The sequence below is a fragment of the Ursus arctos genome, unplaced genomic scaffold (assembly GCF_023065955.2).
Source record: "Ursus arctos isolate Adak ecotype North America unplaced genomic scaffold, UrsArc2.0 scaffold_18, whole genome shotgun sequence".
NCBI lineage: Eukaryota > Metazoa > Chordata > Mammalia > Carnivora > Ursidae > Ursus > Ursus arctos.
In genome coordinates, this window is record NW_026622852.1 from 59,160,816 (window position 1) to 59,173,732 (window position 12,917).

General features: G+C 51.2%; 1 protein-coding gene across 7 annotated transcripts in view; it reads right to left on the reverse strand.

Moving 5' to 3' along the window:
• The window catches only part of CAMSAP1 (calmodulin regulated spectrin associated protein 1), a 61,162-nt gene that overhangs the window by 17,438 nt on the left and 30,807 nt on the right, over positions 1 to 12,917 (reverse strand). For 4 of the 7 annotated variants that reach the window (XM_057313839.1, XM_057313838.1, XM_048223205.2 and 1 more), the window contains exons 5-7: positions 9,935 to 10,015; positions 8,907 to 8,939; positions 5,921 to 6,062 (exon numbers count right to left, since the gene is read on the reverse strand). In XM_057313839.1, coding sequence (XP_057169822.1) covers positions 5,921 to 6,062; positions 8,907 to 8,939; positions 9,935 to 10,015 — 256 coding nt within the window. The remainder of the gene's footprint in view (positions 1 to 5,920; positions 6,063 to 8,906; positions 8,940 to 9,934; positions 10,016 to 12,917) is intronic. The other 3 variants (XM_057313840.1, XM_026514329.4, XM_057313837.1) reach the window with 1 other exon arrangement.

Below are 12,917 nucleotides of genomic sequence, written 5' to 3' on the forward strand. Positions count from 1 at the left end.
ATAATCTTTTCTATTGCTTGTGCATTTTTGTAATTTCAGTAATCCATCCCAACACTGATGTCCTAAAAATATTTTCCTGTCTTCTCCTCTCAAAATTCTTAAGTTTTGCTTTTCAGGAGCAGATCTTTCATCCAAGGCAGGGACGCCCACCTCAGGTGGACTGAGACCTCACAGCCTCCCGCAGACGGCCACTCGTCCACAGCGCCGTGAGCCTCACCGACACCAAGCCCCTAGAACACCGCCAGTCCAGCTCCTCCAGGCCACATGACTCTTTGGCCGATGTAAAGTTCAACAAAACGTGGTCTTTGTAGAGCCCAGTACCCACGCTCTTATTCTTCACAATTAACTTGCCTGACACCTGCGATCACCCACAACAGAAGAATGAACACGTGTTACAATCTGCTGGATAAAACAAGAGCCCGTGGGACCCTCCTGACAGAAATCAACATGTAAGTCAGCGGCAAGCACACACGCCACTCCCCCGCAGTGGCGGGCTAACGGACAAATAGGAAAGGCCAGAGAGAGAAAACCACAAATGGACGGGACCACCGGTAGGTCGAAGTCTGATGAGAAACAGGCTTTCAGTCTCAGAGCCCCTTCCCCAAATTACTAATTAATGAGAAAGCAAAACCGAGTGGTCTCAGCCTGGAGAAGCCCCGGGACACCTCCTGAACCAAATGACCCAGAGGGCCGCCAACACCAGCCCACCCTGGGGAGACACACCACTCTGGGGCATTCTTGCTAAAAACGGATGCCCTGAACCTCATTAGGAGGGTAAAATGGACAAATCCAAACAAGGGACATCCACAAACTAAAGGACCTGCTGTACTCTTTGAAAGGTCAAGGCCAAAAAAGGCAAGAAAGACTGGGAACCAGCTCCCGACGACAGGACACCACGAAGAGGGCTGACGGCTACCTCCGGTGAGTGGTGCGGGGCTCGAACCCCCGCTGGGAGCAACAGCGGACAGCGACGCTACGGGGACGACTGACAATGTCCTCGGACCCTGAGTCAGTGCTCTAGTGCCGCTAACTCCCAACGCTCGCTGTGATGAGAGAACGCCTCTGTCATTCTCAAGTGGTTCAGAGAGAAATCCAACATACACCCGACTACATGTAACGGGACGTGGGTAAAACTACAGCAGAAATTCCTTGTACGTCCTCTGTACATTTAAACATATCCAAATAAAATGCTGCAAAACAGTCATTTTGTCCCTTTGGCCTTCACTCTTCCAACTGAATTTTTCTGTTACTTTGTCCACTTCTGTAAAAATTCATTTATTGGACTGGCAAAAATGAAAGAAATCACAATTTTTATACTGATTCTCGGCATCTAAGAATATGGTTTAAAACTTCTTCCAAGGACTATAAACAGGTCCTCCTTTGTTCAGGACTCAGGGCAAGGTGCTCCTGGAGGCAGGGCAGGAGCGGGGCAGGACCCCAAGCCAGGACCCTAAGGGCAGGACCCCAAAGGCGAACCACAGCGGTGGGGCACGAACCGGCGGGCTCCCAGGGCGTCCATCACAAGTGGGCAGTGGCTTCGAACAGCCTGCGTTCTGCACATTTTGTACTTGTCCGGGGTAAGTTCTCCCGCCTTCCTGTCCTGTCTGTCCAGACAGAGCCTCTCAGTGTTCCACATCTTCTCTCCCATTGTCCACTTGGTTTTGAGCTCTGCTTTCTGGGAGAGCTCTTCAAAGTTGTCCTCCAGCACTTCAGCGAACTCTGAAATTTCAGCTGCCACGTCTTATTTCCAGAGCCCATCTGCGCGCAGTTACACCGCACACCCGCATTTGACACCGTCCTTCAGACGGTCTCCTCCAGCGCCCTGGCCACAGATCCACTGTCCCCCCTAATCTCCCGTGCTCTCTCCTGCCCTCCTGTATGGCCTCTGCTGACTCAGCTGGTGCCTTCCTCACATGTCGGGGGATTGGCGGCCACCCAGAGTCAAGGGTAAGGCAGCAGGAAGTAGGCTTTGCAGAGGGGTTGCGGGTGGCGGGCAGCGAGCAGCGGACGGCAGCCAGGGCTCTCTCAGAGGACCGCAGGAGGGCAGCAGCTGTGAGAGTTCTGCCCAAGGCCAGTTTCTGCAGAGAAGAATCCTCCCCCATTGTTTCTTTAGCACTGTATATCCGTTTATTTATTCAATGATATAAAAATTGTCATTATGCCATGAAATGAGATATAAAACACATGCTCACTTAAAAATTACTAATACAAAGAAATGCTGGTAAAAATTAAATGTCTTCAAACGCATTAATGTATTCCACTTGATATGATGACAGTAAGCAAGACTGGAGAGAAATTAGCGAAACTTTTTTTTAATATTTATTTTTGAGAGAGAGCGAGCGCACACGAGCGGGGCAGGGGGGGAGGCGGGAGGCACAGAGGGAGAAGCAGACTCCCCACTGAGCAGGGAGCCCAACACGGGGCTCATTCCCAGGATTCCGGGTTCATGATCTGAGCCGAAGGCAGACACTTCACCGACTGAGTCTGGTGCCCTAGCACAACTTTCTAAAGTACAGTCGACGTACAACATTACAGCAGTTTCGGGTGCAGAGCAGAGTGATTCAGCAATTAGACACATTATGAAATGCTCACCACGGTAAGTATGGTCGCCACCTGCCACCGCTCGGGGCTGTTGTGATACTGCTGACTGTATTCCCCGTGCTGTACGTCTCATCCCATGACTTTTTTTATAACTGGAGATCTGTACTCTTCATCCCCTTCATCCAGTTTGCCCACCCCCACCCCTGGCAACCACCAGTTTGTCCTCGATATTTATTTCTGTTTTGTTTTTTACCTTCCACACATAAGTGAAATTATACACTATTTATCTGCCTTATTTCACTTTGTGTGATACCCTTTAGGTCCATCCATGCGGTCGCAAAAGACTGGATGTCGTTCTTTTTATGGCAGCATAACACTCCATTGTGTGTGCGTACCGTGTCCCCTCTACTCATCGGTGAGTCCTTCCCCGGTCTGAATGTACGCGGACTGGCGCCGTGGAGCCAAGGAAGGAAGGAGGCTCCCTGCGACAGGCGAATGGAGAGGAGAAGCAGTCTCACCTTCCAGCAGGAAGGACTGTACACAAGGCCCAGCTCAGTGAGCTCCCTCGTACCCGCCCGTGCGTGAGACATCAGAGAGAGAGCTGACCGGCTCGGCTTCCCCCAAGAGCGGTCGCCCATCTCCTGAGGTGTATGGGGAGGAGGTCACCGCTGCCCGACGGAGGCGAAGGGACTGCACCCTCACTGCAGGCTGCGAGCACCCCCGCCAAGTCCCTGCGGTGTCCCACGTCCTGAACGCGTCTGTTCTGCTGCCTTTCTGGGATTCTAGACGAGCGAGCCAGCCTCCTTCCCGGGCTTGAGCTCCTCCGCTCTGCTCGTCACCACTCGCTCCTTAATTAGGTGCTTGCTGCTCAGAGTCCAGATGTGTCCTGCTTTCCTCCAAGATGGAATCTGCAATTCAGCTCCTTTGTGTCAGGGACTTCTGACTACAGAAGGAGAGGGAGAGCTACGCCTTGTTCTCCTCCTTTCAACTTTCTTTAGGCTTACTTCTTTCCAAATGCACTAAGTCAACCTAGCTCATTAATTTTCAAAAGTCCTCCTTTTCCAGAATGTGTCCTGAGGCCACAGGTCTGCCTTTCCCTGGCCCCTGCGGCTGCCCACCACAAGCTCTGGCGTGTGTGTCGTTCACTCGCTGTGCAAGTGTCTACCGAACACCAACTTGTCCTCGGCACGAGTGACAAGGGTGGGATGCGGCACTGAACAAAACAGACAGAAACGTGGGGAGCTCACATCAGAGAACCCCATCAGGAGAGCGACGTTGGTCCACAAATATTCCAAAGCATCCCCTTTGGTTTCTAAGCATTAAAGATTTTAGAGGTTTGGAGAAAGCTTTCTCATTTTACTGCATTGTGGGGAGAGTATCAATTCTCTGCAATCTGTTGAAGTTTCTTTTGGGGCCTTAATGAAGCTGATCTTTTACACAGGCTTCTGGGTCTGCTCATTTTAAAAGAGCATACTCCACAGCAGTCAGTGCGCTGGGCCAGGACTCTTGGCTTCGCGCCCGAATCCTCCATGGCCTTCCCCCACTCATGTCTGCACTTCATCAATCAGTTTCTGTGACTGAACCTGGGAGTGCGACTCTGTCCGTGCCTCCTGTACCTCTGTCACTTTTAAAACCCATGCTGACACGCCGCTGTCGGATGCAATGAGGCTCGCCACGGCCACGTCCCCCTGTGGCTCCACCTCCCCTGTCCTTGGGACTCCCTCCCGCTAGAAACTCGTTGTGTCCTAAGACCCCCAATGGACAGGCCAGAGGAGCAGGCCAGATACAAGTGAAGCAGTCTGCACTGTGAGCCAGAAGGCAGACCTGAGAACTATCTAGAACACAGAGGGCAGCAGGGACGGAAACACAAAATGAGGTCCTGAGGGCACGGGAAAGTTCCGGCACACACGGAACAATCCCGTTCCCCCATCTCTCTTAGGGTTCCCACCTCTTCTTTCTTGTCCTTCATCATTTTGAACATTCCGCGTTCTCATTCCAACATTCCTTTCCACTCATGCCAGGGTGCCAAACTTGCCTGCGTACCTGCCGGTTCTGCACGGCCGTTTCCCCACATGGTCCTGCTCTCCCACGGAGGTCGTCTTCAGCAGTGGGGTGGCTGTTCTCCACGGGTACACAGTGAGCCCTGGCTCCTGGAGGTGCCCCCCATCAGCAGACCTCCACTCTCCCTCCTGCCATGGCCCAAGGCTTCCACTAGTGCGGGACTCAGATGAGGAAGAACCTTCCCCTTGCCACGCGGGCAACACACACATCAACCCCTTCGCACCCATGATGCATCCGGGCAGCTCCATTTCCTTAAGAAAGATCTCCACCCCAGGCCCAGGGCCACGGGCATCCAACAAGTCTCCTCCATCTTTCCAAGGCCGGTACGTGGGCCTTTCCTAGTCCTTTCCTTGGTCTGGTCACCATGCTCCCAAACACACATGGCCCTGAGGCCAGACGAGCATGAGAGGCCCGATGGACCCCGGGGCGAACAGGTGTCAATTCGGGGTTTTCTCTCCAAGATAGAGACCCTCTCTGGAACCTGAGACTCTCCCTTTCTTTCAAGTTCAGCTATTGCTTTAGCTATAAAAACTACATAATCCAGCACTCTTGTGCTTGAGGCAGGACCAACTTCAGCTCCATCCCCTGGTGCCAGGGTCTCACACAAATGTTTCACAGGTAAGAGAGTCATTCAGGCGTGCTCCTGGCCTGTACCTGCCTCCCTCAGAAAGAAGGAAGGATGCTTAGCAAAACCTAAATCAGAATTCCTGTTCCCAAGGCCCCCGCAGACTTCCGCTGTTGTGCGGTCCACGGAGCCGTTCTTGTCTCCTTCCCCACCAGCGGGCTGTGAGCGCCTAAGAGACGCATTGGCCTGTCACCAGTACCATGCGTGCAGGAGTCGTTCATAAACGCATTCTGCACTTGCCCAACCCCAAACTAGGTTCTAGATGGTTTTGGTTCTGTTTATTAAGTAGGGCGTGGAGCCCAACGCAGGGCTTGAGCTCAGGACCCTGAGATCAAGACCTGAGCTGAGATGAAGAGGCGGATGCTAAACCGACTGAGCCACCCAGGCGTCCTGGTTCTAGATGTTTTAAACCAATTGTAGCAAGTCGGACAAAACCCTAACCATTCTGAAATGTAAGAAAAGTGACATATATTTAAGACTTCACCCAAATACTTTCAAAGTCCAATTTCTTCATTAGATAAAAATGCAGGTTAAGTATAAGCACATCATCCTTGTCTTTTTTTTATCTACACGCTACTATCCCAGCTGGGATCAGGACTCGGCCTGCTACTCCCCGGCTGTACACACGTCTGGACCCGGGTGCGTGGGGCGCTGAGGGGCTCAGGGCCGCTCCCGGGGGCACGCGACACTCACCGTCCAGCTTCATCTGCTCTGGGCAGTAGTAGTGGACCACGGCCAAGAGCGCGGCCCCGTCACTGCCGTCCCGCATCAAGTCCTCCAACACCGGGAAGTAGGGTGGCTGCCTTGTGGACGGGTGCTCTCGGCGGTAGCGTACCTGCAGTTGGTAAAAGGAAAACGGTCTACACACGAGATGCCTCCACGAGCACCGCTGTCACAGGCAGGCCGCTACATCAACAGCTAACGTAAAGCCTGCTGGGTGATGTTTACAACAACGGCAATCACACGGTAAAAGCTCAAACGTCGGGATGACACACTCTGCCTTGAACACACATGCCAAGATCCAGGGAACTGAGCGCCACGGCCACCTGGGGCGACAGCGACTAGCTGCGGAAGTGCCGGACTGTCCACTGTACGCGGCACACGAGAGGAGGCCGAATGCACGGCCACACTACCGAGAGCCGCACACTCCGAACAGATGAGAAACAAGTTAAAGGGCGAACAAGCGAAGGCTCGGAAGACCCGCCTTACTGCTCCTTTTCTCAGTATTATCAGCAGTAACTTCAGCCATTAAGAAAAGTACAAAACAACATTAATATATGCTTTGAGAAATTCCCCAAATCAGGGTAGACAAAATTTCCTAGAATACGTCAACCAGGCCCTCTAATAAATGCAACAAAGCATCAGGAAACAGAATGCAAGCAAGGTGCAATCTGAGACAAGTGGTTTGTCACGGTTTCCATACTTCTGCCTTTGGAGCAGAGGGTGTGTGCGGTGTTCCGAGCCACCCCCCGCCCCCCAGCGCGGCCCCCACCGCTGAATGTCAGGTGACGAGTGTACAGACACACAAGACACCAAGGGGAGGGGATCCACATGGGCGCCTGTCCCAAATGTCCTGCTGCGCGCTCGCTTAGTTTCTTCTGCATTAACGTTCACAATACAGCTGCCTCTTCTCCGGGGGAAGAAAATACGGGAGACAAACCGGAGAAAGAAAACCAGCAGTCCATACGAACGACTGTGGATTTCTGAGACCTATGCAGAGGGGTTCAGCCCAAAGAAAAACCATCGCTCAGCAATTGAGAATTTAAAGTCTGAATGAATATGCAGGCTGGGATCATCAATACTGGTACCCGGCATGACACACATCTAACACACTCGTTCAAGCAGGAATGGGATCCGTTTCATGTCCCTGAAGTCTGTGTTGACGGAGACTTTAACTTGTTTCTCAGGGCCCGCAGCAGCGGTTACGACGGGCGGCAGCGCACACGGCCCGCGGGGCAGGGGCCGGGGCTGCGGCATGCAGAGCGTGAGGACATGCGCCAGGCCAGGCTCGCACACACACGACACAGCACACACGGTGACTGACCACGGCATGCAGTCAGGCAATGGTCTCCACTGAAGATGGATGGCATGGGTTTAAAATCAGGGAAAACAACTGAACTGCAGGGTCCAGTCAGGTGTCTAAACCCTCAGGCTGCGGGGCACCACGGCGGAATGTCTAAGCCTGCCGGGCCCGACCACACCTTCCCGCGCTCGTCCTCACTCGCCGATCTGCTGGGCACTGGAGGCACAGCCCTGGCTACCAGTGTCTACAAGGGAACCCGAAGGGTCACTGCTCTGGTCACATCTTTCAGATTCTACGAGACTCTCTGCTGAGACTTGACTTCCCACAGGACAGCTCAATTTTTGACAATACCCTCACTAAATAACATACCTTAATATTTAGCTCTGTGGCCCTCAGGATTCAAGTGAAGAGATATGTAAATACTCATAACAAGGTTGTCCTCTTCTTTGGTACAAATACATCTCAAAGAGAAGCAAAATTATCCCCAAAGTTGGCCACAGGGCAGAATATATCACATGGAGCCACTGACCAGCTTACAGCCACGATTATTTCCCTTATGACAAAATTCTAAGGACTCTCTGGTCCGAATAATTCAGCTAAAGGAGCGGGCAGTGAGAGTCTGCAGAAAGTTGTGCCCCACAGCTCCACTCTAAAATGCACCACGGGGAGGGCCAAGTGCTTTTCCACCGGAACGGGGTAACAAACGGATTCTGCTTCCAGAATGCATCACCAACGGGAGCACAGCTAAAATTGGAGATTCAAATCACTACTTTCTAACTTTGTTCTTATGGGAAAATTCACACTGAATGTTAAGCTGGATTCCAGAAATCCTGTATCCCTGCTGATGGAGTTCAGGCCTCTGCCTGGCTGCCCCTTTCCCCGCCCCGGGGCGGGGGGGTGTTCTGCACACCCCAGGAGACGTCTCTGCAGAGGGAAGTCCTTCTCTGCCACACGAGCAGCCTTCCACGAGGCACGTTACCAGCATCCATCACGTGACATGTTACACTTACTAAGAGATGTCACGTTAAGTATCACCGTTAGGGAAGGTACTATCAGAAGGACAAACTGTCGAGAGTAACTTGGAAATCAGACTGTCCCTTCTGGTATCTGTTTAAGGCTAGAGATGGATCCTCTCATTTATGTTTATGTTCATCACATAAAGAAGTAAACAGGGGGCTCCTGGGCGGCTTAGTTGGTGAAGCGTCTGCCTTCAGCTCAGGTCATGATCCCGGGGTCCTGGGATCGAATCCCGCATCGGGCTCTCTGCTTCTCCCTCTGTTGCCCCTCCCCCGCTCATACTCGCTCTCTCTCTCTCCCCCTTCCCTCGCTTGCTTTAAATAAAATCTTAAATAAATAAAATAAAATTAAAATAAAATAAAATAAAATAGAAGTAAATAGGTGTCCATAAGAAGAAATACCAAACTCTCTCTGTAAAATTACCTAAGAAATTGGGCAAAACCAAACTGGATGTGGTCTACAAAAAGCCTATTGAGCCCGGAATCTGGACATTGCTCGTACTGTAGAAAAGCAGTAACAACATCAAAGAGGACATTTAAACACAAGAAACAGGCTTGAGTGTGAGCAGCTGTTTGATGGAAGCGAGTGACTGCAACGGACGGCTGTCGGATGCAGCTGGCGCGCGCGGAGTTCACTTACGGGCACTAACTTCCAGTACCACTTGGAGGGGGACTGCTCGGGAAGCAGGGGAGGAAGCAGGAGAGAGTGTCAGCAGACAGGCCACGGCTGGACCGCGTCCGACACTGTCACACAACATTCACGGGAGAGCCGGACGTCCTCTGAGAACTAAGGCCTGTCGGGCGCACATGACCTGGACACCCTCCTATCGTCACACGACTGAAGTGGACGGTCACAGGCACCGCCACAACACTAGCCTCTGCGGGAGCAAAGTACACCCCGGAAAGGGCACGGGCCGGGCACCACGAAGGACAGACGCCAACTGCAACTCGGAGAGGCGCTCCGTGCGTCGTCTGTGCCCATCTGAAGAACAAAGAGGCTCACAAAAGCCTGGCCCAGGGTGTGGTGCCCATGGCATCCCCAGAGGCCAGGAGCACATGGAGGAGGCAGAGGGATGCCGAGACCATAGACGTGACCGAGCCACATCGTACATGCGTTAAAGGGATGTGGATTCAGTCACACACCTGCTTAGCAAAAAAACACGATCACAGGGGAAGGAAAGGACAGAAATGAGCAGAAAGGATAAGGCGCCATCTGTGTCACTTCATAAGACACGTGACGTTATCTGCCTGAATTCCATGCAGGGTTTCAGAGATGCACCACCAGCCACCCTGGACCTCACGGGCAACAGAAGGGGTTCTCAAGGGCACCTTTGACAGTAGCAATTTTCTCCTCCACTGGTGAAATCTAGAAGCTAATTCCCAGGGAACGCTGTACGCCCCCCATTCTTGAGCTTCCGATACCTCCCAACATCTCCCTCACCTCCCGCGTGAAATACAAGCCCACCCCCCACCAGGGAGAAATGAGGAGCGCACTGGCACGCCCACCACCGAGGCCCTCGTGGAGCCAGTCTGCCAGGAGACCTCGGAGCCTCGCTCCGCTCTGAGGGGGTGCAAATAAAGAATAAGCAAGTAGTGAACACTGACACAATTTTTTAAAACTGGGAGCAACATTAACCAGATGCATTCCAGAATAAATGTACCCTTTACCTTTTGATGAGCTGGACTTTCCAATAACTGCTGTTTTAACTTAACTTCTTTCTCTGTTATCTCTCTCATTTTAAGATTTACCTGAAGTAGAAAAAAATGCATTAAAAGGGCAATGGCTTCCGTATGTTCACATCCACATCTTTGCTCCTCCACCTAGAGACCCCTCCTCGCTTGTTTGCGTTCCCTTAGACACAGGGATCATTTAGGCCAATAACACGTATGCAGGAATGTATGGATTCCACACGGCCGGCGCTCGATGTGGAGACCAAAGCTGGCCTGCTACTCCAGAAAATACTCTGTGCCTCTGCACACCACTGTGATGCTCGCCACCTCGCCACGGGGTCAGCGGGCCACGTCGCTGAACGCCTGGGGCGCACACAGAGTACTAGGTGTCACCATCAGCAAACGCCACTGCTGAGACCATGTGTCTGGACGGCCCGCTGTAGAGCCTAGCGGGGGGCTCATGTGTTCCCCACCCGTTCATACATGAACCAAATCAACTTTAATCATAAGATTTAACCGTACACCCTTTAACAATGAATACAACTTATTAGAAATTAGAGTATTCTCTCCTGAATGATTAACCCAAAGATAAAATCAAAATTGCGATTATAAAATAATACCATAGAGGGGCGCCTGGGTGGCTCAGTCAGTTGAGCTTCCAACTCTTGGTGTCGGCTGAGGTCATGATCTTGGGGTCCTGGGATCGAGCCCCAAGTCGGGCTCTAAGCTCAGCAGGGAGTCTGCTTGAGGATTCTCTCTCTCCCTTCCCTCAATCCCCCACCCCACCCCTGGCACACACGCACGTGCACGCACACACTCTCTCTCTCAAAATAAATAAATCTTTAAACAATAAATAAAATAAAATAAAATAAAATAAAATAAAATAAAATCATGGAGAAAAATACTCATCAATGCTTCAAGGGACATGATCAAAGCTATAATCGGATAAAAACACAGAACTGAATGTCTTATTAAACAAGAATACAGGGTGCCTGGGTGGCTCGGTTGGTGCAACGTCTGCCTTTGGCTCAGCTCCTGAGCCTCGAGTCCCGGGACCGAGCCCCACGTCAGGCTCCCTGCTCAGCGGGGAGTCTGCTTCTCCCTCTGCTCCTCACCCCATTCATGTTCTCTCTCTCCCTCTCTCTCTCTCAAATGAATCTTTAAAAAAACAAGAATACAGATAAATGAACTCATGCAAATCACATCAGGAAGGTAGAAAATTTGTTTTGAAAAGAAAAAGGTGGAAGAAAAATTAACACAGACGAATTTTAAAATAAATGAATGAGAATAGATGAACGGATGGCTAAGTAACAGTAAATACCATAAAATGTTAAATGTAAAATCTAAGTGTTGGGTACATGCGTGTTCTCCATATAGTTTTTCATGTTTACAATTTTTCGTAATAAAAAAATCTTTGGAAAATGTGTTTCTGTCATTCACTACACGGCTTTCTAGTATGGGGAGGATTTTACAATTAGACTGATGGTGGCATTAATGAGTGTCATGTTTGAGTCTGTTCATGAAGTGTGGGCTCACTGGGAAGACCCACACAGCTCCCCGTGACACCATGTTCCAAATGGCCCATGTATCAGTCACAGTCGTGGTGAGGAGCAGGACCAGGAAGGACACAAGAACCATAAGTGGACTTTAATATAACCACAGACAAAAGTCACTGACTTAATATTTGGAACATACAAAACAATTCTTATAACAATAAAAAGACAAAGAATCTGATGTCAAAATTGGCAGAGGATCTGAAGACACGTTTCCAGAGAAGACCTGCGAATGTCCGACACGCACGTGGAAATGAAAAGGGGCTCCCACCGTGGGATGATTCATGGGATGATTCGGACTGAAGCCATGAGACACCACTTCACTCCCTCGAGAACGGCTCAAATCGAAAAATCAGAAACCAAGTGCTCGTGAGGACGCGGGACGCTGGAAGCCGCAGACACCGCGGAAGAAACGTACGATGGTGCACCGTTCTTCAAGAAGGTAAACGCAGAGCTCCTGCGTGAGCAGCAGTTCCGTCCCCAAATACCCAAGAGACACGGACACACATCCACAAAATCTCATACACTCGTGACCCCAGCAGCACCGTCCGTGACAGCCAGAGAGGGCACGCACCCCGAATCCCCTCGGCTCGGGAGCACACAACGGAGACCCGCGCAGTCGTACGAGGGATAGAGCGCTGGGGCGAGCTACGACACGGGTGACGGGAGAACACGGGGCGCCGAGTGGAAGCAGCCAGACCCAGAAGGCTGCAGAGTATACGCTCCTGCTGGTACGAAATGCCCACGGTCAGCAAACCCGCAGAGACAGGAAGCAGGTCCACGGCAGTCGGGACGGGGGTCGGGCCGGGGAGTGATGCTGATGGGGACTTTCTTTCTGGACGTGATCAAACTGTTTGGAATTGATGAGGACAACTGTACAACCTTGCGAATATATTAAAAACCATGAAACTAATTCCATGGAACCATGGAATTAAAATAGTGAATTTTTTTTTTTTTAAAGATTTTATTTATTTATTCGACAGAGATAGAGACAGCCAGCGAGAGAGGGAACACAAGCAGGGGGAGTGGGAGAGGAAGAAGCAGGCTCCCAGCGGAGGAGCCTGATGTGGGGCTCGATCCCATAACGCCGGGATCACGCCCTGAGCCAAAGGCAGATGCTTAACCGCTGTGCCACCCAGGCGCCCCTAAAATAGTGAATTTTCTAATGTGAATTTTATCTCAAATTTTTTTTAAATTGGTAATAGTTTCAAATCCCATATCGTGCTTTAACCTTTGAGAAACGACTACTCGTCAAGTTTTGGTGTAGAATCAAGAGATGCGCGATGGACTTGCGGGAAGATGGCAGAGTAGGGGTTCCTGAGCCCCCCTCACCCACGGATACATGCAGGTATCATCCACATCATGTAAAAACCCAGAAAATGGCCCACAGACTAGCGGCGCGGACTCTCACAGCTCGCGGTAGAGAA